Consider the following 22911-nt stretch of genomic DNA (forward strand, 5'->3'; position numbering starts at 1 on the left):
CCTGAAAAGAAACTATACAAGATTCACTCACCTTTCTGCTTTCATTGGTACGAAGTAGCTGAATGTTCCTTTCTGCACAAACACTTCCACTGAAGTCAATAGGGCTGTATAAAAAAAGCATGAATTAGCCTCATGCTTGCCAAGTGCTTTGACATCTTTGGAAAACCGATCTGTATAAGTTTTAACCATTATTTATTAACATGGGTATTGATTCTTTTTTTTTTTCAATGTCACTCTTCAACTGCTATGGTATTGCAACATATAATTGCAAATAAGTCAGAAATGGTCTCTGGTTGCCAGTCCAAGCATATATTCACACATATTAGACCAACAGTATATACATGCTAGGGGCCACCCTGCTGGATGAAACTCTGCAGAAGAGGACTTAGGAGTCCCAGTGGACACCATGTTGAATCTGAGTCAGCAATGTGCTCTTGCCACTAAGAAGGCTAATGGTATTCTTGGCTGCATTAGGCAAAATATCACCAGCAGGTCAAGAGAGGTAATCCTTCTGCATTACTGGGGAATAGTGAGGCTGCATCTGGAGTTCCTTTGGCCAGTTCTGGACCCCTCAGTATAAGGGAGAACTGGGCATAATGCAGAGAGTCCAACAGGTGGCCACTGAGATGCTGAAGAGCCCAGTGTGCCTCTGCTGTGAGGCTGAGTGAGACTGTTCAGCCTGGAAAAGAAGGTCAGTGGGGACCTTATCAATGTCTACAAATACAGACACAGTCTCCTCAGTGTTTTCTTGTATCTAGTTTGTAAGATGTGCATGGCAAGTGCTGCATCTGTAGATCTGCAGGCCCAGAGCATATTAGTTGAAAGTCAGAGAAGTGTTAAGATCGGGAAGTGGAGAATCTTTAATGTTTAGATCCTCTGGATCTTATCTGCTGAAGGAGGATTTTCAGAGCCACAGCTGCCCATTTAAATGCTATAACCCACACAAACGTCACTGATACAGTTCCTTATGAAGTCTTCGATGGCAGACAGCATCTCCTTTGTGGGTGAAATGGTATCTTCTGACAAAACCAGTCCAAATCCTTGCCAACTAAGTGCTATCTATTTGTTCTCTCTATCTTCATCTCTTCAGTTGGGGTTTGTTAAGTAACATTTTTGTACTTGTGCTTCTACCTCTGCTGCCAAAAAGTGAGTGGTTTGAACCAATCCTTGTACTTAAAATCCTGCTGAGGTACATCTCATTGGAAAAAGCAGGTTAGTCCACCATATAATGTCATGGCTGAAAGTGAAGAGACCCAGAAAACATTATTCAGGTTGTGAATGGGAAAAACAATGATTTATGTGTATCCTCTGATCTGATCTGATTGCTCAGTGCAGAGTCCGCACCTCCAGAGTCCGCACCAATGCAAGGAACTGCTCATGCAGAGCTCTTGGGCCATCAGGGCCTTGGTCAAGTACATCTCTGGAGCACAGATGTCAGCTGTGAACAGTCAAGTCTGCAAATCACTGAAACTGTCTTGTAAACAACCTGGAGGGTAATTAATGACCCCATTATAAAGACACAGATATTGAAACAATATAAGACGAACTTCTGGCAGACTTCTCTGGCAGAGTGGATATGAAATAGCAGAGAGAATCTCATCGGATCTGGATCTGTTTCCTGCACACAATATTTGCATCCATCAGCTCCTGAGGATCTGTACAGATTACTTCTGACCCAAAAAGATAGCTGGCTTGGAGCTTACCACTTATTTACTTGTCCTTCTCCAAAGGTATTAAAATTTTTTGCATCTTATGTGGAGCATGATCCTTAAACTACACTTATCTCTTCCACAGGCAAAACTTGGACACTGACCTACAAATGGGCACTTGTACAGACTTCTGCTAATAGGCTGCAGGGATCTGCACCATATTCACATCACTGCTGGATCAGGTCTTAGAATTGGTTTCTTTGGGCAAGTGTATAATGGCAGACTATTCATTAATGTTCTCGAGAATACAGGAAGAGAAGGATGGTATTCAACTCAATAGTTACATTCATGGCTTTCTCAATCTGTACTTTGAAGTCTGAGTCCAGAAGAAGACCCATTAAAGGAACGTGCACCTTTCAGTCTATTCATTGTGGGTACTTCTGATCTTGCTATGCAGTTTGCAGTGCACTGTTGGTCCCAAACCGTTTGCTATCACATAAAAATAACTGTAAAAAATAAAATAAAATAAAAGGGAAAACGAAGCCTTATTTGTCTACATGAGGAAGTGACACACATCCTCTTCCTTTCTCAGGCACGGAAACAGTCTGAGTTTGCTTGAGTCACAGCTGCGTGAAGATGATTATGAGCTCTGCACTTGCTAAACTAGGACACAGAGAGATGCTTTGTCAAAAATAGCGAGCAGAGCTGAATCAACCACCACTGTCAGTTTGGCCCCAGGAAGATACACATCAGCCTGTCACTTCATTCTGCATAAGCCCATTTTTAAACAAATATACACAGAAGTCACTGCAGCCATAGCAACATTTTTAAACAAACTGTTCCTCAGCATTGTTTTTATAGGTTGATGTAAGTATGTATTTAAATATGCATATTTACATATGTAATCTAATTCTGTGTGTGTACGGGTAGATTTGTGTACGTACAATACTGAATGAACAGTGTTGATGCCATGCAAAGCACAGAGCTCTTTGAATATGCTCAGTGGTTTAAAGCATTGCCCACCAACTTGCACTTCAACGTGTGGCAGTTCAGCCACCAGCCTGGCAGCAGGTTAACCTGACAGAAAAAACATCTAGCACAGTTTTCGGCAGTGCTAGAGCTGATTGGGCTGATGGGAAGCCTGGTGAGTACCAGAGCTGGCTGCAGGAATAAAAAGGACTGGAGGAAGGGACACTGATCTTTCAGCACCTTTTCATGAAATCACTTCATTGAATTCACAGCCTCATTTTTGTCCTAAATAAAGCCTATGATTGTAGAAAGAGCCTAGGGAAAAGAATCCTCCTTGTATTGGCCTTGCTAAATATCCCTCCTAGTGCATGCACTAGGATTTACAACTGCTTAACAAAACAGATCATGGGGCTGATTAAAGTGAACCCATGGAATTCAAGACGCATGAGTTTTCACAGTTCCGCCACATCTGTTAGTTTTAACTTCTTGCCTTTTCTCTTCCACTTTTGCAATGTGAATACAGCAGCATCATATGGCCCTGAAGATTAGTGGTTCTTTGAGCTGTTTCTGTTGTTTGAAGGCTACTTGTAATGGGAGGATTTCTGTGGACAGCGGTGGAACAGCTCAAAAAGAGCATTAACATACTTCAAAGTGGTATTATGTAGCTATGACATCTAGAACAGCTTGGACATTTCCCTTCGTGCCTCTTGCGTGTCAAAAGATAAGAACACAATCTCCCTAAGGCAAAATATTGTAATATTTCTTACTTAACACTATGTATATATGAAAATTATATAAATTACTCTCAAAATTACTCAAATAATGGGAGAATAAGCATTAAGTATTTATCAAACATATGCTTTCCTCAAGATGAGTATTTTACGACTTTACGTGTACTCAGTGAATCACTTAATCTGATTATTTAAGTTGCTGCATATACCTACTCTTTTATTGCTATGAATCCTCTTCAGAAATATAAAAATCTGGATGCATTCATTCAAAAGCTCAGGCTGCAAGTCTGTAAAATGGCTCAACTCATTTTTATATTATGGAAAAACTGTTATTAATTGGAAAAAGCTGTTGGATCAATTGGAACAACCAGAGCACGGCACAAATTTTATCACACCAAACAATCATTTCATATAGAAATTAGGGTAAACTGGTATTTAAGAAAATAGAAGAATCTTTTAGTATGGTCTTCACAAATCTACTTCCTTAATTTAGTTACTAGAAAATTGTGCTAAAATGGTAGAAAAACTGGGCAAATTAAGGAATAATCGTTAAAGAAACAAGCAAACAGGTTTATTCCACTGTACCAGCAGCTGAGGCCTTAGGGAAGAGCTCTGTCAGCACAAAATATACCTGGCATAGGCAATTGGGATGAGCTAACCAGCTGTGGTAACTTATGTTTATGGGAAAGGTGTGGGTCAACACCAGAAGCTATTAAGCTGCCACAAGTCTGATCACAGTCTTGCATGTGTTCTTTCTATCTTATAGGGCTACAAAGGTGGTGAATGGTCTAAAAGGGAAGATGGGAATTGGACTGTGCATAGCCAGGAGCTGAACTTGACAATCTTTATGGGTCCCTTCCAACCCAACATATTCTACAATTCTATCTGCTTCACCTGAGAAGCAAAACACACTTGTTAACTTAGCAACAAATGTGTATGGGGTGAGCAAGAAAGGCTCAGCTGATAGGATTTTACTCCTTATAGAATGGAGGTCTCCTTCCTCATGGGAGAGATTTAAGAAATTTGGTGCTTTGCAGTGTGATCCACTGATGGCTGGAAATGCCTGAAGTTGCAATTGCAGCTACCAGTTACACCTTGTGTGGTTTTATTCGTAGTGATTCTAGAGACTTCCAGCTGCTAGGAAGCCAACTGCCATTTCATGAAGAAAATTTCGGAAAATCACATCCCCAAGATTTTCCTCATGCAAGATGTATGCTCCAAAAGAGACACTCAGTTTTCTTGCTGAGACTTGTTTGAGCACCAGGAACTTTGGGGTGCAGTCAGCAAAACTGTCTTTAGAAAGTATGGTTCTAAAATTCAGATTCCATATTGTACAGAAGCACAGAGATGGAAAGGGGTACAGTGGTGCAGCCAATCTGCATTTCAGTATGCACGTCAGTTCTGCTAGATTTAATTGTTTCAAGACTCTATCCACACTATGGATTAGACATTTGAAATTGGTAATTTGGTCTGGCTGGTTGAATATTGAAATTGTTTCAGTGATTGAAGCCAAACTAGCTAAGGCATTGCAGATTTTCATTTATTTATTTGTTTGTTTGTTGAGATGCAGCATAAGAAATAAGTAAAAATAGCAACAAAACCGAGATGGGACAGACAATTCTTACTTAGAGTGCTGTGAACTGCAGACTGCTGTCAAGGCTGTCTGGGGGATGAGGTGTAAATCATGCATTTTATCCCTTGGCTGAACCACCAACCCATGGGTAGCTAAGATTCAGCAGGAGAACAAGTAACAGGCAATCATATTTTTTCCTCCTGCTCATTGGTGAGAACGAGAAGATCTTCAGCTGTACCACCCACAGTGCAGCATTGCAAGGGATACAGCACATACCTGAGGTCTGTAGCATCCTCGCACATGGCTTGGTAGAAACTGGGGCAGATGCAGCCCTGTGCACAAGGGGTGATCAGCCAGCAGCCACGTGCTGTTCCAAGCAGATGACGTCCAGCTCCCCTCCAGGCCTGTGGCTCATGTTCTATTGCATTATCCAGATTCCCAGCATGGAGACGAATCAACAAGGCTGTCCAGCTACCACACCAAACCTTGGTCTCTCTATTAGTAGGAACACTGGGTCTGAAGATCGTTTTCAACATGTAGAACCCCTTCAGATGCTTTTGCCTGTGTTACAGGTGCTGCTTTTCTGCTTTTCTCTTGCCACTTCACTAACAGCCTTTTAAATAATCTTGAAATAAGAATTTTTAGCCCCATTAGGGGATTATGGAGAGCAGGGTAGCACAACATCCCATTATACCAACCTGAGAAAATTACACTGCAGTCCTTCATGAGGCTTCTGCCTAAAAAATGGCAGCCTGAATGCTACCAGGGCTTGGAAGAGTCCCTAGCAGCACCTACTCTCCTGGTACATCAAGCCCAATGTGCTGACCACACGCATTTGCCATCTGGTGTCAGTGACTTCTGAGTATCCAGTATTTGGAACATTCTGCAGGAAGGTACTTTGTACTGTTACAATCCTTTGTAAACATGCTGTCAAACGCTTTCATGGCCCTTATTTATTCAGTGGAGACTGCAGTAATGGGCATTAAATTTAGCTTTATATTTCTATATTGAAAGACTTTGTGTAGAAATGCAAAATTAATGCATTAAAATTAAAAAAGGACAAGATCTGAAATACTGAATTTACCCCTCTGTATTACTTCGAGCATTTCTTTATTCAGTGTATTTTTGCTTGCCATGAATTGATTGAAACCTTGGTTCCATTATTTCAAAAGAGAGATCTCAGGCTTTTCTCAGGTGGTAGCTGATGGCCCAATCTCACCTGTAGGGAGAATCACATCCTGGTGTTAGCTATAAGTTCAAAACTGTGAGGCTTCAGAAGCTTTCAAGTCACCTTATTCGGCAAGTTCCTGCTTGTAAACAGGATATGCAACATGAATAGCTGGTGAGTAGAAAGCAGATGGTGAATATTTAGAGGTCTTGTACATGGTTAAGTATTTTATGAAAGTTAGTAGCTCAGTATATTTGTTTTTAAGTACAGTTTTAGTCAGCAAAATGACTTTCCCTGGCATGTTCATATCCATATAACTCATGTATTTCCCTGACCTGTAGATATCAAAATAAATCATGACTGTCTGCAAGCTAGTAATAAATCAATGCTCTTTTATAAAATATCCCAAAATGGAAAATTAATATCAAGTGTGGCCATCCTTCTCAAGCAAGAGCTTTTTCAGAAACAAGTTATTGGTGTGCCTATGCATTCAAAGCTTACACTTTGCTGTATTATTGATTTATATGAACTGCAGGCTTTGATGTTTCTGGAATTTAACATTGGACTTTTGCTACAACTGTTTTCTTTAACATAAAATGTCTGTGGCATAATTCTCATTGCTAATTGCAACCTTATGATGGTGCTCTGTGAAGCACTGCTTACCTCATTCACAGTAGTATAAGAAGCCCGGGACTGCTGCTAATGTATGCTAAGCCTTTTCAGTCTTGTTTTCTTTTCTTTTCTTCCTTTTAACCATAATAGAGATTATCACAACCTTAAGTAGTTGGGCATTTGGGGAGAGTTTGAACCTAGATCCAGACTTCAAGTCCCAGGCCAGACCCAGCTGTGGCAGCAGAGGTTCCCTAATTTTCTGGCTGAATTGTTTAGCTCTCAGAATTGAGCCCTCAGCAGTGAGGCAAATAATCCATTAAACAAAACCTGTGCTGCCCTCTTGCAGCTTTGGCTGTGATAGCACTGGTAGCACAAGAGCAATACTCCTATACCTCGTGGTTCACCTGAAGCTCACTTGGGGAATGTAGAGCCGAGGTCCTTGTAATCTCTTGCATCTTCTTCAGAGATGCTAATAATAGAATTCAGTATTCTTTCAAATGTTACTTGCATTAAGCATTCAAGTTTTTTAAACTGTTTTTGTGCTAATGGTATGTTTGATTTTGTTTTATTTTTCTAGAGGCTTGTTAACGCTGAAGCACAGCACTGCTAATGGAATACCTGACCTTTCAGCATCTTCGCTGAACAGCACTAATTAAATTTCCTGGCAAGCTAATTAATACATGGGTAAGGCACAAGTCAGATGTACCTTTAGCAGCTTAACTCTTAGCCAAGAGGATGAAGTCCTCCTGCCTGCCCTGCACTGACATCTCACTAACAATAATGGATTTGGGACCTAATCAGGCATTAAAACAGAGGATTAGTGAGCAGCAAACTGCAGGGCTCAATTTGCAGTGCATGCAGGGCACTGGTAGAAGTTACAAGGCATGCTTTCAACAAATGAGTATCTAGATATCTGACAAAACTATGTGAGCAGTAAAGCCTGTTGGATTTATGGAGCTGCTCAATGATGACTTTATATCATCAGCAGAGAAGAGACACAGAGCAGGAGCTTAACATGAAGTTATAATAGAGCAAGGAGCAGTGAATGTTAAGCATGGGTACTACAACTGCCTGAAAGAAGGTTGCAGCCAGTCTGTTTTCTCAGATCACAGGTGATAAGATGTGAGAAAATGGCCTCAAGTTGCTCTAGGGAAGGTTTAGAATTGATAGCAGGAAGAATTCCTTCATGGGAAGAGTGATGGGAAAAGCTGTCCAGGGAAGTGAAGGATTTGCCATCCCTGGAGGTATGTAAGAGATGTGTGGATGTGACACTTATGGACAAAGTTTAGTGGTGGATTTGTGTTACTGGTGGTTGATTTGATGATCTTAAGGGTCTTTTCTGACCTAGATGATCCTGTGATGACAGTGTTAGTTGTGTGGTTATGAGGCAAAGCCATCCATAGTGGTTGGGCCATTCATAGCATTTTGTAAGGTTTTATGATGGTTGTAGTGCAGTGGGACTTCAAGAAGGTCACTTTTATTCTCCTGACATCTATGGACTATTGCTTGCCAGTGGTCTCATAACAGCAACTGCCACAGTTACCATTATACAGCAGCCTCCTGTTTCTGCCATTAGATTTCTGCTACACAAGAGACTGGCACGCAGATTAACAAGCACTACCACTTCCTTAGTGCCCCAAGATGCAACTCTCTAAGGGGGCTAAAGGAAAAAGGGCTGATAGATGGATAGTGGAAAAAATGAGATCTGATAAAAAGAGGGGTTCAGCAGGTGGGATTGACAACAGAAGGGAAAGCAGCTTAAGACAGGAAAGGATTTCCATCTAGAAGTGTTAGTGGGTGATGGAGTGGTAGAAGAGGGTTGAAGGCTTCGCATATGGCACAATAACCACCGCAGGATGTTGCAGGAACTCTGAATGGTTTGAGTCTTCTTTTGACACGTGTGTTAGGTAGGTAACATCCTGGAGGTTCATAAAGTAGTGCAGTCCACATCTAGGTTTGGAAGATGGTGTATCCATGAGCTTCCAGAATATAATTGCATTTTACTGCCTTTCCCAAGAAGGCATTTAGTTTGAGCTCTTCAAAATCACTCTAAAAAGCCACAGGAGCATCTACAAGGTTTGATTCAAAATGACACTGCCAGGCTGGACAAAATTGCTAAACACAGCCATTAAAGCCAGGGCACATACATCTCTTGCATGTCTAGTGTCTTTGGGAGGTGTATTACTGTTCATCTTTTACGCCCAGAGTACCTTTCTACACTAAGTGACTTTTCTGCTGTCAGCACATAAAACAGGTGGTCCAATACCTCCAACACAGTGTGTAGAGGGAATGAATTACTCCCCTTACTCGGAAGGAGTATCGGTGTATTGCTACATGCATGCAAGAGATAATAAGGGAGAGCTGCCACCTGCTGTTGAAAACATTCTGGTTGATCATTTAGCAGAGATACTGGAGCTGCTGTAGGTGCCTCATTAATGCCAGCTCCTTCCATCCCACAAAGCAATATTTTGCAGGGGTTGCAGGAAACTCAGGCCCCTCTGGCACTGGGGAGAAGTAAAATTTGCCCTGAAGTGTTGCTGTTCTTGTTACTCAATCAGGAAAAAGCCAAAGCGTTTTACTTATGTTTTGAAGTGGTGCAAAGCTGGAAGGTATGGTAATGTCACTGTTTCTCTAGGAAGGAGTTCAGTGGAGTTATGAACTGTACTTCCTAATGAAGCTACAGCTGATTGATTAAAACAGTGCTTAGAACTCATCTCTGTGAAATAGCTATTTTTCAGAGATTCTATTGAGGTTCTTTGTTTCTGCAATTTTTTTTTTTTTTTTTTCTAAAGAGCAAAATGAGGGAAAGAAAAAGTACATATACTGTAGAATTAGTCTAAACTTAAATTTCCAGTAGGAATTCTGGCAGCAGAAGCTGCAGCTGAGTATTCAGTTAACTCAGCCATTCGTAGTGGTGAAGTTTTGAATAGTGAGGTTCTGATTTACTTGCTGTATATGTTGAAGAGTGTAAATATAAGCTTACAGTCCATGTTTGAAGCATTTAGCATACTGGCAGTTTATGTAAAGACTGTTGTTTTGTTTGATTTTTGGAGGAGGTATGGGGTAAATCCCAAGGACTGTAGTGTGTCAGACAAAATCACGAGCCTTAACCACCAAACACAACATGAATTTTAACACCAGTTCAGCTCAGTTGGGCTGGTACTAATTCAGATGGATTGAATAGAATCGACTTCGTAGGCGGCCACGCTTCAGATTTTAATCTCTGCCCAAAACAAACCTGAGCATTTTTTTTTTGGGGGGGGGGGGGGGCGAGTTCATGTGTTTTGGCTGCCTTTGCTGGTGAGCAGAGGCTGGGTTAGGTTGTCCAGCAGATGGTGCAGCTGGCTATATCCCAAAGCTCTGCAGGTTTCTGGGACTTGGGGCAGCTTCTGATGCTCAACTGCTCTTCCACTGGGCTGCTCATGTAACTAAAGGCAGCTCGAGCTTGGCAAGGCAGAGGCAGGTTTGCAAAACCCATGAGTCCCTTCCCCTCCAGGTGCAAAGTGTGGTACAAAGGGAGCATCACTGTCTTCACACAGTCTGCCTGCTGCCTTTTGCCGTGAGAAGACAAAAGTGGATATATAAAGCTGTGCTAAACAATCTCAGCAGCTGGGGGAAAGAAAAAAAAAAAAAGAAGAGCTGAGCTCCCCTAAAAGCTTGAGAGATCTGGAACCACTGAGGCCTGTAAAGCACAAACTTACTGCAGTAGGATAATGATGCTATCCTAACAAGTGTCAGATGCTTTGAGTCTGAATCACTCGCTGAGCCAGTCAGATTTCCTCAGGCTGCCACAGGATGGCCACGGAGGGTAAGAAATGGCTCCAAAGCAGAAAGAAAATAAAGAAAAAAAAAAAAAAAATCTTTCAGAGACCTGCCAGTAAAGTTCTTTTGGCTTTGAGTCTGGGCATCGCTCCCAAACTCAGCCTCTCACTCTCAGATAAAGTGCTACAGCCTGAAATGAGAGTCAGATGTGTGGGAGGGGAGCGCAGATCTGTGCCTGGGCTGAAAAACACACACACTGTAATGCCTAGAAAATGCTTTTTATTTTGGGCCTTGCTCCAGAAAACCTTTTTCCTTGCTTTTACAAATCCCCTGTTGCTTGGGATTGCCCAGATTTTAAACCCAGCCGAGTGGACAGGGAGTGCCAACACCCTGAGGGGTTTTCTCTGTGTTCTCCCCCCTGGAAAAACCTCCATCCCCCTGCCAATGCTCTTCAAGATATGGGCAAGAAGGGATGGTCCCCTCAGGCTGTGGGGTAGGATGGCCACAGCCACTTGACCTACAGCTTCCAGCTTTATCTGACACAATGGGCAGGTGGAGTCCCAACTACGCAAGTGCCTGACAGGGCAAAATGGGGAGGGAGGTGAGGGGAGAAAAGATCCTGACAGTCTGCATTTGGGTTATTCCTATAATTTTATCATGGGTTCATATTCCTGTGTGAGGGTGAAGTTTTACTTTGTTTGTGTTTCTCCCTAAGTTAGAACCTTGGAATTTTGTGATTATGTGGGCATTTTAGCTTGAAAACAAACACAAATCACCACCATCAATCTGTATGTTCTTAGCCTGCCAGCTTGGAGGAAGAATCTAGAAACATGAACTTTTCTTCTTCATGCCAATCTACCTCATGGCCCTTTCTAGGAGGTGAGAGCTGACTCCTGGCTGCAGGACAGCTGGTGGTCTCAACCCAGGGTGCTGAAGGGGGAGGCAATGGGAATAGCAAAGGACCAGGAACACTGTGAGTGAAGAACTTGTTAATCCAGAGAAATGAGAAGGAGCCATTTTTGGACTGGATGGGACCTTAGAAATTTCCCAGTTCCAAGCCCTGCCATGAGCTCCACCAGCTCAGGCTGCCCATGGCCCCATCCAACCCAGCCCTGGGCACATCCAGGGTACCTGCAGCTCATTGGGCAGCCTGTGCCAGGGCCTCAGAGCTCTCTGGGTGAAACATTTCTTCCTTATATTACAATAAGGAGTAATGGGGATTTCTCAAGGCAACTGTGCTTGGGACGACTGCAGGGAGCTGAGGAAGGAGGAGAGCTCAGAGTGGACATGGAGGATAGTTTGGACAGGAAGGAGGAAGTTGGGCAGGTCCCTGCCAGCCAGCTCAGCCCCTCACGTAACCCTGGATCTCCAGAATTACATTGCCCCATAGCCTGGTCCATTTGCATCTGGGGCTGGTCATTTGTGCCTTGTGTTGGGGTAAACTTGGGAAAAACCTCTGTTATTTTTCCATCTGAGGACCATCTAACATCTAATAGTGACTGCATCTCTTCACTGCAGCTTAGCAATGGAAGGGTGCCGGAGGAGATGCGATCTACCCAAAGCAATAAATGCAGCATTGTGTGCGTAACTCACAGATGTTAAATCAATCTTCTTAAATCAGCCTTAATTGCTTAAATAGTTGGAGTGCTGTTGCTTTTCACAGAACTGAGCTGCCGGTGCCTGTGGTGCCGCAGGTCACATTTGCCTCTTGGGTAATCTTTGGGACCTGGAAAGCCCACGCAGACAAAAAGAGCTCTGTTTGCAGCCAGCACCAGCTGGGTGGCAGAACTACAGGGCTGGGTAGTGCCTAGGAGGTGTTCTTTGTGACTCCTGCACCCACTCCAGCACTCCCTGAACATCCAACAAATTCTGTTTAACACTTCCTGAAATATTGCTGCTACCATAATGCTTTTTTTGTGCTATCAAAAATTTACTCCAAACTGCTGTGCAGGGCTGGAATGTGCTTTTTTTTAACCTGAGCATTCTTTCTGCTGCCTTATCGGCTTGTGGTGGTCATTCCTACGCAGCCCTAATCACAGAAGTATTTATTTGCTATTTTTTTCCTTGCAGGCCAACAGCTTGCACAGGACTGAGACTGAACAACACACGCATGCCAGTGCTGCAGGAGAGGCTTAAGGATGTCCTGCTGTGATTTAGGGGACACTTAAGAGGTAACATGAAGAATTTGGTCGTGTTTTAGAAACGTTCAGAGTTCCAATGCAATCGAACTTAACTGCTGGTTTTGTTTTGTTTTGTTTCTCAGCACAGATTTCACCAAACGATGCCTGAGCGGGGGTGGTTTTCCAAGCACGATGCAGAACCTGTTGCAGTCGGGAAGTCGCAGTAGCACAGACGCATCGCGCCGGGTGCGTGTGACAGAGCTGGAGGTGGGCGGAATGTCTGGCGGTGAGAATGGCTGGAACTCAAACGCAGGGACAGATAATGAAGGAATTACTCACCTCGAGGTATCGCGGCAGAGCCTCCCGGTACTGAAGAGCGACAGGCGGAGCTGTGAGGGGTCTGGTGAGAGCTGCTGTACCTCAACGCCCAGCGGTTCCTGGGGGGAGTTTGAGGGCTTCAAGGAACCCTTGGGCAAATGGCATCCCAGAGCTGATATTTTGCTGAAGTCAAAAAACACTTCTGATGGTGGTACAGGCATGAGCAGAGGACACTGCAGTGCTGCTGCCAGTCACTTCTGTTCCGAGCCATCTCTACTCAGTGAGGCTTCCAGCTCTCTGAATGAGGTAAGTGTTCACAGTAAACCAAAGACCAGAAGTGTTTGTGTTACTGCTTCCTGCATCTTAAGATTTGTATCTGAATGTCTTCTCTGTAGAGAATAACTCTGTCCAGGGAGAGAAACTGTCAGTTTTAGTTAACTCGAGTGGAACAAAATGCAACTTCTTTCCAATGTTTGACAAATACTTCAGTTGTCCTGCTGGAGAGCTTTGAAGAACATAACACACTGCTTTTCTTCTGGGCACCAGGAATGTATTATAGCCCTTCAGAAACAATGGGCCCTGAAGCATGTGAGAGTTAAAAGCCAGGCGAAATGAGCGTAGGAAGCAAAGAGCTGGGAAGGCAGGTAACAAAAATAGAGTGGGCAAGTTGCCTGCAAGCTTCTTGAAATAAACCAACATAAAATTGAGTTAGAGACTGACAAAAACATTAGCTTCTGCTGTGGAGTACGCTGCCTGAATAACCCAGCAGTCTTTCTGGCATTTTGGACTGATCTGTAGAAGTTAATATGATACAAGCAAATGAATAGCAAGTAATTTAATACCATTCCCCTCCTATCATGGGATACAATGTTGGAACTAAAATCTGAATGCTTACTAAGCTGTTTGTTCAGCATAAGGGTTCTACCTTGCTGAAATTGGTGTGTTTTCTTGTTTACCAGGCACAGGTAAGCACACTAACAAAAGAAAAACGAAATGAAATACTAACGAAATAGCAAGACTTCATTATTACTACTTTTATGAATTAAATCATGAGAAAAAGGAGATCAGTCAACTCAGGCTTTCACAGAGCTAATAGCACTTCATAGCTCACAGCTTATAGTTGTAAGATGAGCTTTTATATGGAGGGAACAGCGTTTTGTGGAGCCAGGCTTACCTGTCTGTTTGGAGCTTTGCCTTTTGCAGAGGCTTTGCTCAGGAAAGCTCAGTGCTGAGCATGGGGTGAGCTGTCTAACATTGGTAGAACAGAGATCACAACATAACCGGTGATGAGTTGCTGGTATGCATAAACAGAAGTTAAATTCTAGGGTTGGAATTTCAGACATGCAGTCTTATGCTGAAAAAGCAGAGTATGTGATGACCAGGGCAGAAATATAACAGATTGTATGGCTTCTTTCTTAGAAGTTGTACACATTAATCTAATTGTAGCCTTTGCTTTATTATTTTTTTCGTGTTTATTAAAGTCAAAAGGAAATATCCAACATGAGCTGAAACTTTAGGCAGAGTTAACATTCTTAAGGTGTCCTTTTCTTAGGATAGAGAAGCAGCTGCATTGCTGCTGGAGATTTCTTTGGGAGTAGAACACACATGGAGTTTGTCGTTCATTCCTGTGCTTTTTATATTGTTTGTTTGAGATCATAAACTCCTCAGGTTGGGATGCAGCCCTTCTGTATGGTCAATAGAAGAAGGTTGGAAGGAATCTAGAGATCGTCTGAGGTCAGAGGTCTGACCTCCATTATCTATTGCATCAGTTAATTAAATTATAACAGTCAGGAGCAGAGTCCCCCACTTAAAAATGAAAACATTGAGCGTTTCCTTGCAGCAGCAGGATGCTTTGCCTACAATCATAGAACCACCAAGGTTGGAAAAAATCTCTGAGATCATCCAGTCCAACCATCCACCTACCACCGATATTCCCCACTAAACCATGACCCTCCCCACAGCATCTAAATGTTTCTTTCACTTGGCAACTTGGCAACTTCACCACCTCCCTGGGCAGCCCATTCCAATGCCTGGCCACTCTTTTAGAGAAGAAATATTTCCTGATGTCCAACCTGAATCTCCCTTGGTGCAACTTGAGGCCATTCCCTCTCATTCTATTGCTAGTTACATGGGAGAAAAGGCTGAAACCCAAGACTCAGAGGATTTTTCTTGTGTCCTTTACATTCAGGCCATTGTAAGAGGAATGATTGTACTTGCTTAAGAAAGTGCTCTGAGATAATATAGAGGATTTTTTCAGAGAGCAGATTTGAAATTTTCGCATTTGTATTTTTATCATCAGTACAAAGCTGCAAGTTAAATGAAAATTACCTGCATTTTGTGTTAAAACACACGCTGAAATAGACAGTAATAAAAACAAAATTAATGCCAGAAAAGATCTTGTGGTTTTCCTGTACATTGAGCTCTTCATCTGGCTCGATAAGCTGTACTCCAGTGGCTTGTGTGCAACATCACAGGCTGCAGGAAGAAATGACAAACAAGACAGATCTCTGCTTTCCTTTGTTAGTTCTTCTGCAATTGTTCTGTCATGGAACTCTGCTTTTCAAACGCTTTTCTCCTCCACATAGTATAAGTTCACTAAGGCAATTTACAAATCAGTTTAAAGTTTTGTGATATTTTGGGAGAGTTTTGGAGGGTTTTATCCAGGAGTTTTTGAGTGTCTCTGCAGTCACCCATGAAGAAAGGCAGTTCAGTAAGGGCTGAATTTCAGGGATGGCAGTGAGGGCTACGCTGCACTTCTGGGAGCATGCTCAGAAGCACAAAATCCTCTGCCAGCTCTGCTGGCTGTGCACGCCCTCAGGACTTCCAATATTCACTGCATTTGTCTGAGTTCAGAATAATGAAACTGGAAATATCTCAATTTATTTCAGTCATTTGAATTGCGATTAAACCAACCTGTCAAAGTATCCACACTTACGTTTTTCAGATCAGGTTGTTGATTGCCAGGCAGGAAAAACAAGCTGGCTGGGTTCACTCTCCAGTTTTCACACAGCATCTCTGCTCCTGGACTGCAGTCACGCTGCAGATTAAGTACTGCGATTAAGTACTTTGATTTAGAAAACTTGACTAACTCCTTATTTGAAGAAATAAAGCTTCTGGATGAGATGGCACAACAACATCCCCTTAGGATAGGATGTCAGTTACGCACGTTTTCCCTTCCTGCTCCTTGGATAACCCTGTTACTTCCACGTGTCCTGTTTACATGAGGTTAGATTACTCACGGCCGTGTCTGTCCTGCAAACCTCCTTATCACTGCTGGAAGAGGAATGAGTTTGTAAATCAGACGAAACTTCTTAATATAAGCTGGAAAATGTTTGGTGCAAATGCAAGCATCCAGATGCACAGTGACCTCAGCTTTTATGTGGACTTGTGCAGTGCAAGTATTTATAGGTAACTAGAAGTTATGTTACACTTGGTTGCATCAGATGTGGTAAAAATATTGTTATTAATGCAAAGCAAAATAAGCTTTGAGTTGACGTGTGAGCATGTGTTGTTTTTGGCCTGGACTGAATTTCTTGAGGAGGAGACTTGACTACTAGTAGGCAAAGCAGTCTGTAATGTAGCATGTAGCAGTTGTGACATTACAGAGGAAGGTTCATCAGAAACTCTCAGATCTTTCCTTTTTCTCCTCTAATCATAAGTAAATACTCAAAGCATTGAACTATGGGCTCAGTCTCCCTGTGTTATTAATATTAATTCAGATTTTAAATGCAGTTAATAATACAATCAGTGGAAACATTGTTCTGTCATGAGCTGTGAAGTTGCCAATCTGTAGCATATGAAATGAAACTCTCTTTTTTTCTAGGCAGACCACTGCTATGAGGGTATATTTAAGTCAGGCTTTCCAGAAGTCCTTGTATCGCAGTCCAGTGAGAGCATAAGAAGCCTGGATCAAGTAGTTGATGTGAATAATGAAGATGTTGGGATTCCTGAACTTACAAATAATCAACTTTGGTAATGAGTTTAGTCATAATAATTATAATAAAAAAAGTTCCTCAGTAATCAAACAATTATGTTGTTTATAATTTAAATATTTGTGGTATTGGTAACAAACTTAAGAACCATTTTAATCACTGTGCTCCTTCAGTGTGTAGATCTTACCAATTATGTATTGTGTTGGTCAAGGAAATGGATTATGTTTTAGCCATGGGAAAGCAAGCTAGAGAATATATCAGAAGTACAAATTTCTGCTCAGTTTTTCCTGTTGTCGGTGCTCCTTCTTATGACTCAGCTTCTGGAATGCCAGAGCAGCCAGCAGGCAGCCTGTTCTTCCTGTTTGCTTGTCCTTTCTTTACAACACATCTGACTCAATTCTCCATCATCTGAAGCAGAAGCTCTGCTGCTCCTTCTGCTGACAGCCCACGCCTGTTTTCCCTCCCCACTTTTCTCAGGTGGTGACCACTTTTCACATTAAAGCAGATTTTCTTCAGAAGCTGTGGCGCATCCAACTTCTTTCCTGGGGTTGTGTTAATGCAGTTAGTATCACTTAACTTACTCTCAGGACAGCTGGAATGGTCTCTGTTTCGTAGTATGTATGTGTCCAGATCAGGTACCAGCAAGTTAAATAGCAGCAAGTTGCAGCAGTGAAGTATGATTGACATGGAGGAGAGAGGTCTGAGGGACGGATCATGAAAAGTAGAAAATTAATAGGGCTGAACTCTGTACCCACCTTACAGAAGCAATTGATTAGTATGAACTGTGGGCATGTAACAAACTCTGACGTGCTTCTAATGCACTTCTCTGAGAAGCCTCAACATACAGTTATGTTGGCTGTTTCCATTGATTATCATGGAAATTTATTAGTGTGTTGGGTTGATACTTTGAACGAATGTGGAAATAGCTTTAAGATAAAGGTAGGCTAGTACACAACTGTATGTACAGAAAGAATTACATATGTCTTCTGGAAACTTTGTATGCCATCTAACCTCAACCTGTGTTTTCTTTCCTAGCATCGATTCTGGAAACATATGGAGAACTCTTAGAGACTTAGATAATACCTCCAGATTAAGACATCCCTGGAGTAAATCTCATTGCCAAGAAAACCTCCTGAGTGTCCTTGGAATAGATACAAATCGAATGGTAATTGAACAAAGGTCTGCCAGTATGCCAGTATAAGCTTTTGGTTGCAGGTTGGATTTTATGTAAGCTATACATGCAAACACAAGAGGAACGAGATCTGGATGAGTCATAAGTTTCTTAAAGAGAGCCTTTTCAAATGATGGTCTCATGCTTTCTCATCACTGTGTGTCAGTAAGAATGAAATTGTGTAGGGATCAAATTTTGATCACCTTTACGCTGAGGTCTCAGCTCTGTGGCACCCTGTTGCATTAGATAGTATGTTCAGCTTCAGGCATGAATGTAGAAATAGCTTTCAGATGTGTGTGTACTGGATGGCTTTCTTTTTTTCCTCAGAGCATGAAAAAGATGTCAGTCTCTAATATCTTTCTGTTAAGTGAAAATTGGATTTGAATCAGTGAGGCTGCTAAAGTAATCGCTGGGTGCTTTTATTGCATATGAACTGGAAGTGTGTTTCACTTCCCTCTTCCTCAGAAGATTCCATCTGTTTGTGCAAGACTTGAGAGGAATATGTTTTAAATTGAAACGAGAACAAACTATCAATATTGAAAATCTCAAATGTCTCTGATTAATCTCTTGTTTTGGGAAGATAAAGGCATGGGGGATGGTTCAGTGTTCAACCTGGTTATTTAGATGGCATGAATCAGTTGTTTGTGCTTCTCAGAGTAACTATTCCAGTTGATGATTTCATTCCATGATGCGGTGCTGTGTGCAATTCCGAATTGCAGGAGCTGTCATCTAGCAGGAGGAAATGGGAGACATTTCTCCAACATCTAACTTCCCCTTCTGTCCTTTTCTCACCCATAGAGACGTTTGCATTGCGTTGCTTTTAACAATACTGACTTCTCAGATATTTTCCAGTTTAAGCCAGGGCTGATTTTATTCAGAAATAGTTTAATTTTGAAATTGCAATTTTTAAATTTCAAGTCATGATTTGGTTCGCATGTATGGGTATCTTTTTTGCCAATGAATTGTTTCGGTGCCAGGGAAACATGACAGATACAGCTTCGGAAAGTAGAATTTGATGTTGTTGTTTGAGAGGAAACTTCTCTTCAGATTAAGATCAGATAGTCATTAGTAAAAAAAATGTAAATTTGCTTTCTTAGGACTTTCTGGAGAGCCAGAATGACGTTACTGAGGAATCAAATGCTAAAGATAATGAAGACTTCAGATTTGACGGATTCAGTATTAATAGCTGCAAAGCACTGATCCAGACCAAGGTAAGAACTGCTCTAAACATAAGTACTTGAGGGAAGCATACAGCATATTTTACGTGTTCATCTGTGCTGCAGTCAGCTGTTAGAGCATATGTGCTGGCTTAACAGCTTGGTCCTGATAGGACTGTATGTATGTACTGTTGTATTTCACGCATCAAAACCCATTTGACTGCTTCAGAAAAGGTAAAACACGACATTCCAAATGCAAAACAATACAATGTGGAGGATGCTGAGACGCAAGGTTATTTGCTAAGCAACTTGGTCTGCTGGTCAAACTATTTACTGGGTGGGAGGGAGCAACAATACCTAAGATACTGTCAGGGTGTATGTCAGAAAATGACAGAAGAAAATAATTGTGTTAAAGGGTAGATGTGATGAACAGAGAGATGCTTGTGGCTTGCTCCTAAGGTGCATTGTAAGGGAGACACAAGGAACAAGGTTCATTATAAAGAAATTGCATTTGAGCTTGCATTTCACATATTCAGAAAGAGTCAGATTTGGTTTCTCCACTATTGGGGAAAACAGGAACTATCTAAAGAGGAACGTAGAACTGATATTAACAATTGCAGGGATATTTTTGTTTTGTTACAGAACGTACAGAGAAACAAAAGTGGGAATTGTTATCTGTGCATTTGCCTTCAGTCAAGCAGGCATTTATAAAATCAGTTTCCTTCATGTAATGCAACCTGGAGGACAATTCTGTCATTCTGCATTGCTTTAAAAAAAAATTAAATGAATCAGTTGCATTCTGTTTTCACCAGTGTTTGGGATTAGCATTCAAACCTAAAATCCCATCTTCAACAGAGAATTAACTTAAGCAATTACTGTTGCTGTGGGATTATGCACTTTGAGGCACATTTTCATTGCAGTGTTTTATTCCATTTACTGTACTGGATGCTGTATGATGTATGTTCTGTACTTAGGAGATAGGTTGTAGGATTCAGAAAGGAAAACAGAAGAGACCTTTGAGTGTATTCCTTCCTAATTCAGTTCTGCAGAGACATATGCTTGGAATTTTGTTAAATACAGAGGGAGAACTTATGAAAAGAAGTGGCTCAAGGTGAATTCAGGAAGAGTAAAAGTAGAAAGGTTCATAATACAGTGTTAAGGTAAACAGACAAATTATTCTGAAGGGAAAGAACAAGCCTTGCTGCATGGTGTCTCACTGAGGCTTATTAGAAAACATAAGTTGCTCACCCTAATTTGGAAGCAAGTGAATTCATACAGTGAGATCTTTTCCATTTACTTTCCTAGTTGTGTCCTTTTTAAAAATGTGGGTTTTTTTTTTCTCCCTTATGCTGATTTTATGAAGTCTGTCTTAAAATCAGATTGAAATATGCTACGTGATTAAGTTAATGTAGCATAGAAAATATTAACTTGCTTTTAATTTTTCACTCAGCTTTCTGTATCGCAAGATTCCCGACAGGATCAGCTCTTCACCTGTAACCTGTTTCTGAAAACCACATCATCAAATGGGAACATGCAGTATATAACAATCCCAAGGAAGAAGCACATTTTCAGTACACCCAACCTAAACGTGAAATTTTTCAACAGCGATGTTTGTTGAACCAAATGCACTTGTTAATTGTTTTCCTTCTTTTTGAACTGAATGCATTTTCTTACTGGCTTTGTACTGGTGACTGCAGATGATCGTTAGGAAAGTTACTATTACTGTACAGGAGATACCTAAAGCTACATTATTAGAAGGAATTTATCTCATGTAGTTATGAAGTCAAGGGTGTAATTTTGTCCTGAGAAGTTTTGCTGCTGATTCATCTTTCTTACAGTAAATCCAGCTGCAATCACACTTTAAAAATCCTCTGGACTGTTCTTTGGAATTACTGACCTTTCAAGCCTCTGAAAAACCTGGTTTCCATGCCAAAACCTGAACACACCTCAAGTGTGTTGTGAAGTGACACCATCTCTTCTGTTTGGTCCAATCTGAATCTGCTGAGATCTGCTGCTTTGCCACTGCGTAGCACAATGAAGTGAGCCTTCTGCAGCCTGTGGCTTTCATTGGGGTTGAGGAAGGTAGAGCTTCTGTGCATTGTGAGAGCCTGCTGTGGTAATACAGGTAGTCAGTGGAACGATTGGATTGAAAATGTTTTGTCCTGGCATTGGTTGCTAACTGAAATAAATTGCATCTCTGAAGCTGATTGTGTCAGGCCCTCTTGGATTCATTCAGCAGACATACACACATAGGCCTGCTTGCCACAGCTTAACAGCAGGATTTGTACCACACAGTGCTGTAAACCATGGCCCTAAACCTGCTGAAGCTTGCTGTTCTAGCCACTCTCAATATGGGAACTTTGTACAACTTTTTCTTTTTTAAAGAAGTTGTTAACTCATTCAAGCTCATCCTAAAGAAAATGCTGAAGCACTGCAACACGGAGCAAACTGATATTCCTGAACTAAGTTGGTTCATTAATGATGCATCTTCTCTACTCTTGGAATTAAGAATACCACACAACTCCGCCAGACTCTGATTCTTCATGCAGCAAACTGTTCAGCAGGGCAATTGCAGTTGCTCTATCTTAGTAATGCATATGATACCTCAATGCCATTAGCATGAAACAAACTGCACGGTGGTCCTCTTAAACAGTTAACAGAGCCTTTGGAAAAGTGCTGTTTGAAAGCAGGCAGCTCAGCAGTTTCCCACCCTCTCAGAAGGAGTTCTGCAGGGCTGGGCTGAGGACTCCAACTGCATTCAGTAGCAGGGTGAACTTTTGCACCTAGCACTGGATTCGAAATCAGCTTGAATTTCCCCTGTAAGTCTTTCAGAAACATAAAGGTGCAGTCAGTGGTCTGTAGTAACAAACTCAGTAAATGCTAGCAAATTGCCAATAAGTTAAGAATAGAAATTTGAGGTTGGTATTGAAAACAATTATAAGAATAAAATCTCATTTTTAATATTTCAGAGAAGCATGGCCCTAAAGAGGGTTCTTGAGAGGGCATTTTTTAGTGTGTTCCTGTTATCTTTTTGCAGGTTTTGCTTTCACTGACATTAGATCAATGTATCAAAGAATTTTTGCACTATTCCCCCAGGGGAAGAGTGAATACATAAACCTCAGTCACAGAAGCAGTCTTGCAGCCCTGTCTAAGGGACAGGGAAAGGGAAATTTCAGCCCTGTGTAATACAATTCAGCATGGAAAAAACTACTGGCCTTCCAAAGATGATGGTCTCTGTGTTTCAGCTTCTTTTTTTTGTGGACAGATGCTCTGGGCTACCTGAGTGCTGCAGCACGTGACAGGTGAGAGAAGATCTGTGACTCCTGTCTTCAGTCTGAGCTCATTTATTCAAAGAAAAGGACTCACAGATAGGAAATTGTAAAGCAATTCAATTCAGCATCAAGTCTGTGGAGTCCCAGCTGCCTGCCTCAGAACTAGGACACGAGCTGTTTGGGGGATACTCACACAGAAAGGGAGACAGGCCTCTCCAAACTTGTTCGTAGATCATTTTCAGCTGTAGAGCAGCCTTGCCTTCTATTCTTATCTTTGGAAACAAGGGGTGACGGAAAACCCTATGATGCGCTTTGCACAAATACTCTCTGTTCATTTCCTTTTGTCATTTCCTTGTTGCCTTCCTGGGCACGAAGCCAAGCCTGCTAACAATCGCCACTCACCAACTCCTGAAATACACAATTGTATGAAGTCGGAGCAGGTGTTCGTTCTGTGAAAATGATACAGGGAGCAGAAGC

At 41.7% G+C, this 22911-nt stretch overlaps 1 protein-coding gene and 1 long non-coding RNA gene across 3 annotated transcripts; one reads left to right on the top strand and one right to left on the bottom strand.

Moving 5' to 3' along the window:
* The first annotated feature begins 6135 nt into the window (after positions 1 to 6135).
* On the top strand, positions 6136 to 21338 carry CLBA1 (clathrin binding box of aftiphilin containing 1). Of its 2 annotated transcripts, none has more exons than XM_042815083.1 (8): positions 6136 to 6264; positions 7280 to 7386; positions 12535 to 12635; positions 12728 to 13208; positions 16726 to 16874; positions 17870 to 17999; positions 19103 to 19216; positions 20613 to 21338. In XM_042815083.1, exons 4-8 carry the CDS (start codon positions 12777 to 12779, stop codon positions 20778 to 20780), a joined length of 993 nt encoding a protein of 330 aa, XP_042671017.1. In that variant the 5' UTR covers positions 6136 to 6264; positions 7280 to 7386; positions 12535 to 12635; positions 12728 to 12776; the 3' UTR covers positions 20781 to 21338. The 2 variants fall into 2 exon arrangements, with proteins under 2 accessions (XP_042671017.1, XP_042671018.1); XM_042815084.1 differs by having other exon boundaries at positions 12733 to 13208.
* Positions 16580 to 22698, bottom strand: LOC122158402. The gene is made up of 3 exons (XR_006168218.1): positions 22628 to 22698; positions 21060 to 21270; positions 16580 to 17534 (listed from the first exon to the last, which is right to left on the bottom strand). It is a non-coding gene; the product is annotated as an uncharacterized LOC122158402 (long non-coding RNA).
* Between the last annotated feature and the right edge of the window lie 213 nt (positions 22699 to 22911).

The sequence above is a fragment of the Centrocercus urophasianus genome, unplaced genomic scaffold (genome assembly GCF_019232065.1).
Source record: "Centrocercus urophasianus isolate 14NV4802_14NV808 unplaced genomic scaffold, USGS_Curo_1.0 seq_14, whole genome shotgun sequence".
Taxonomy (NCBI): Eukaryota; Metazoa; Chordata; class Aves; order Galliformes; family Phasianidae; genus Centrocercus; species Centrocercus urophasianus.

Bases quoted from the DNA above. Each gene is read 5' to 3' on its own strand.
- CLBA1 (XM_042815083.1), top strand. From the start codon at position 12,777: ATGCAGAACCTGTTGCAGTCGGGAAGTCGCAGTAGCACAGACGCATCG. The intron at 13,209-16,725 runs GTAAGTGTTCAC...CTTTTTTTCTAG, and splicing joins CTTCCAGCTCTCTGAATGAG to GCAGACCACTGCTATGAGGG. The intron at 19,217-20,612 runs GTAAGAACTGCT...TTTTTCACTCAG, and splicing joins AAGCACTGATCCAGACCAAG to CTTTCTGTATCGCAAGATTC.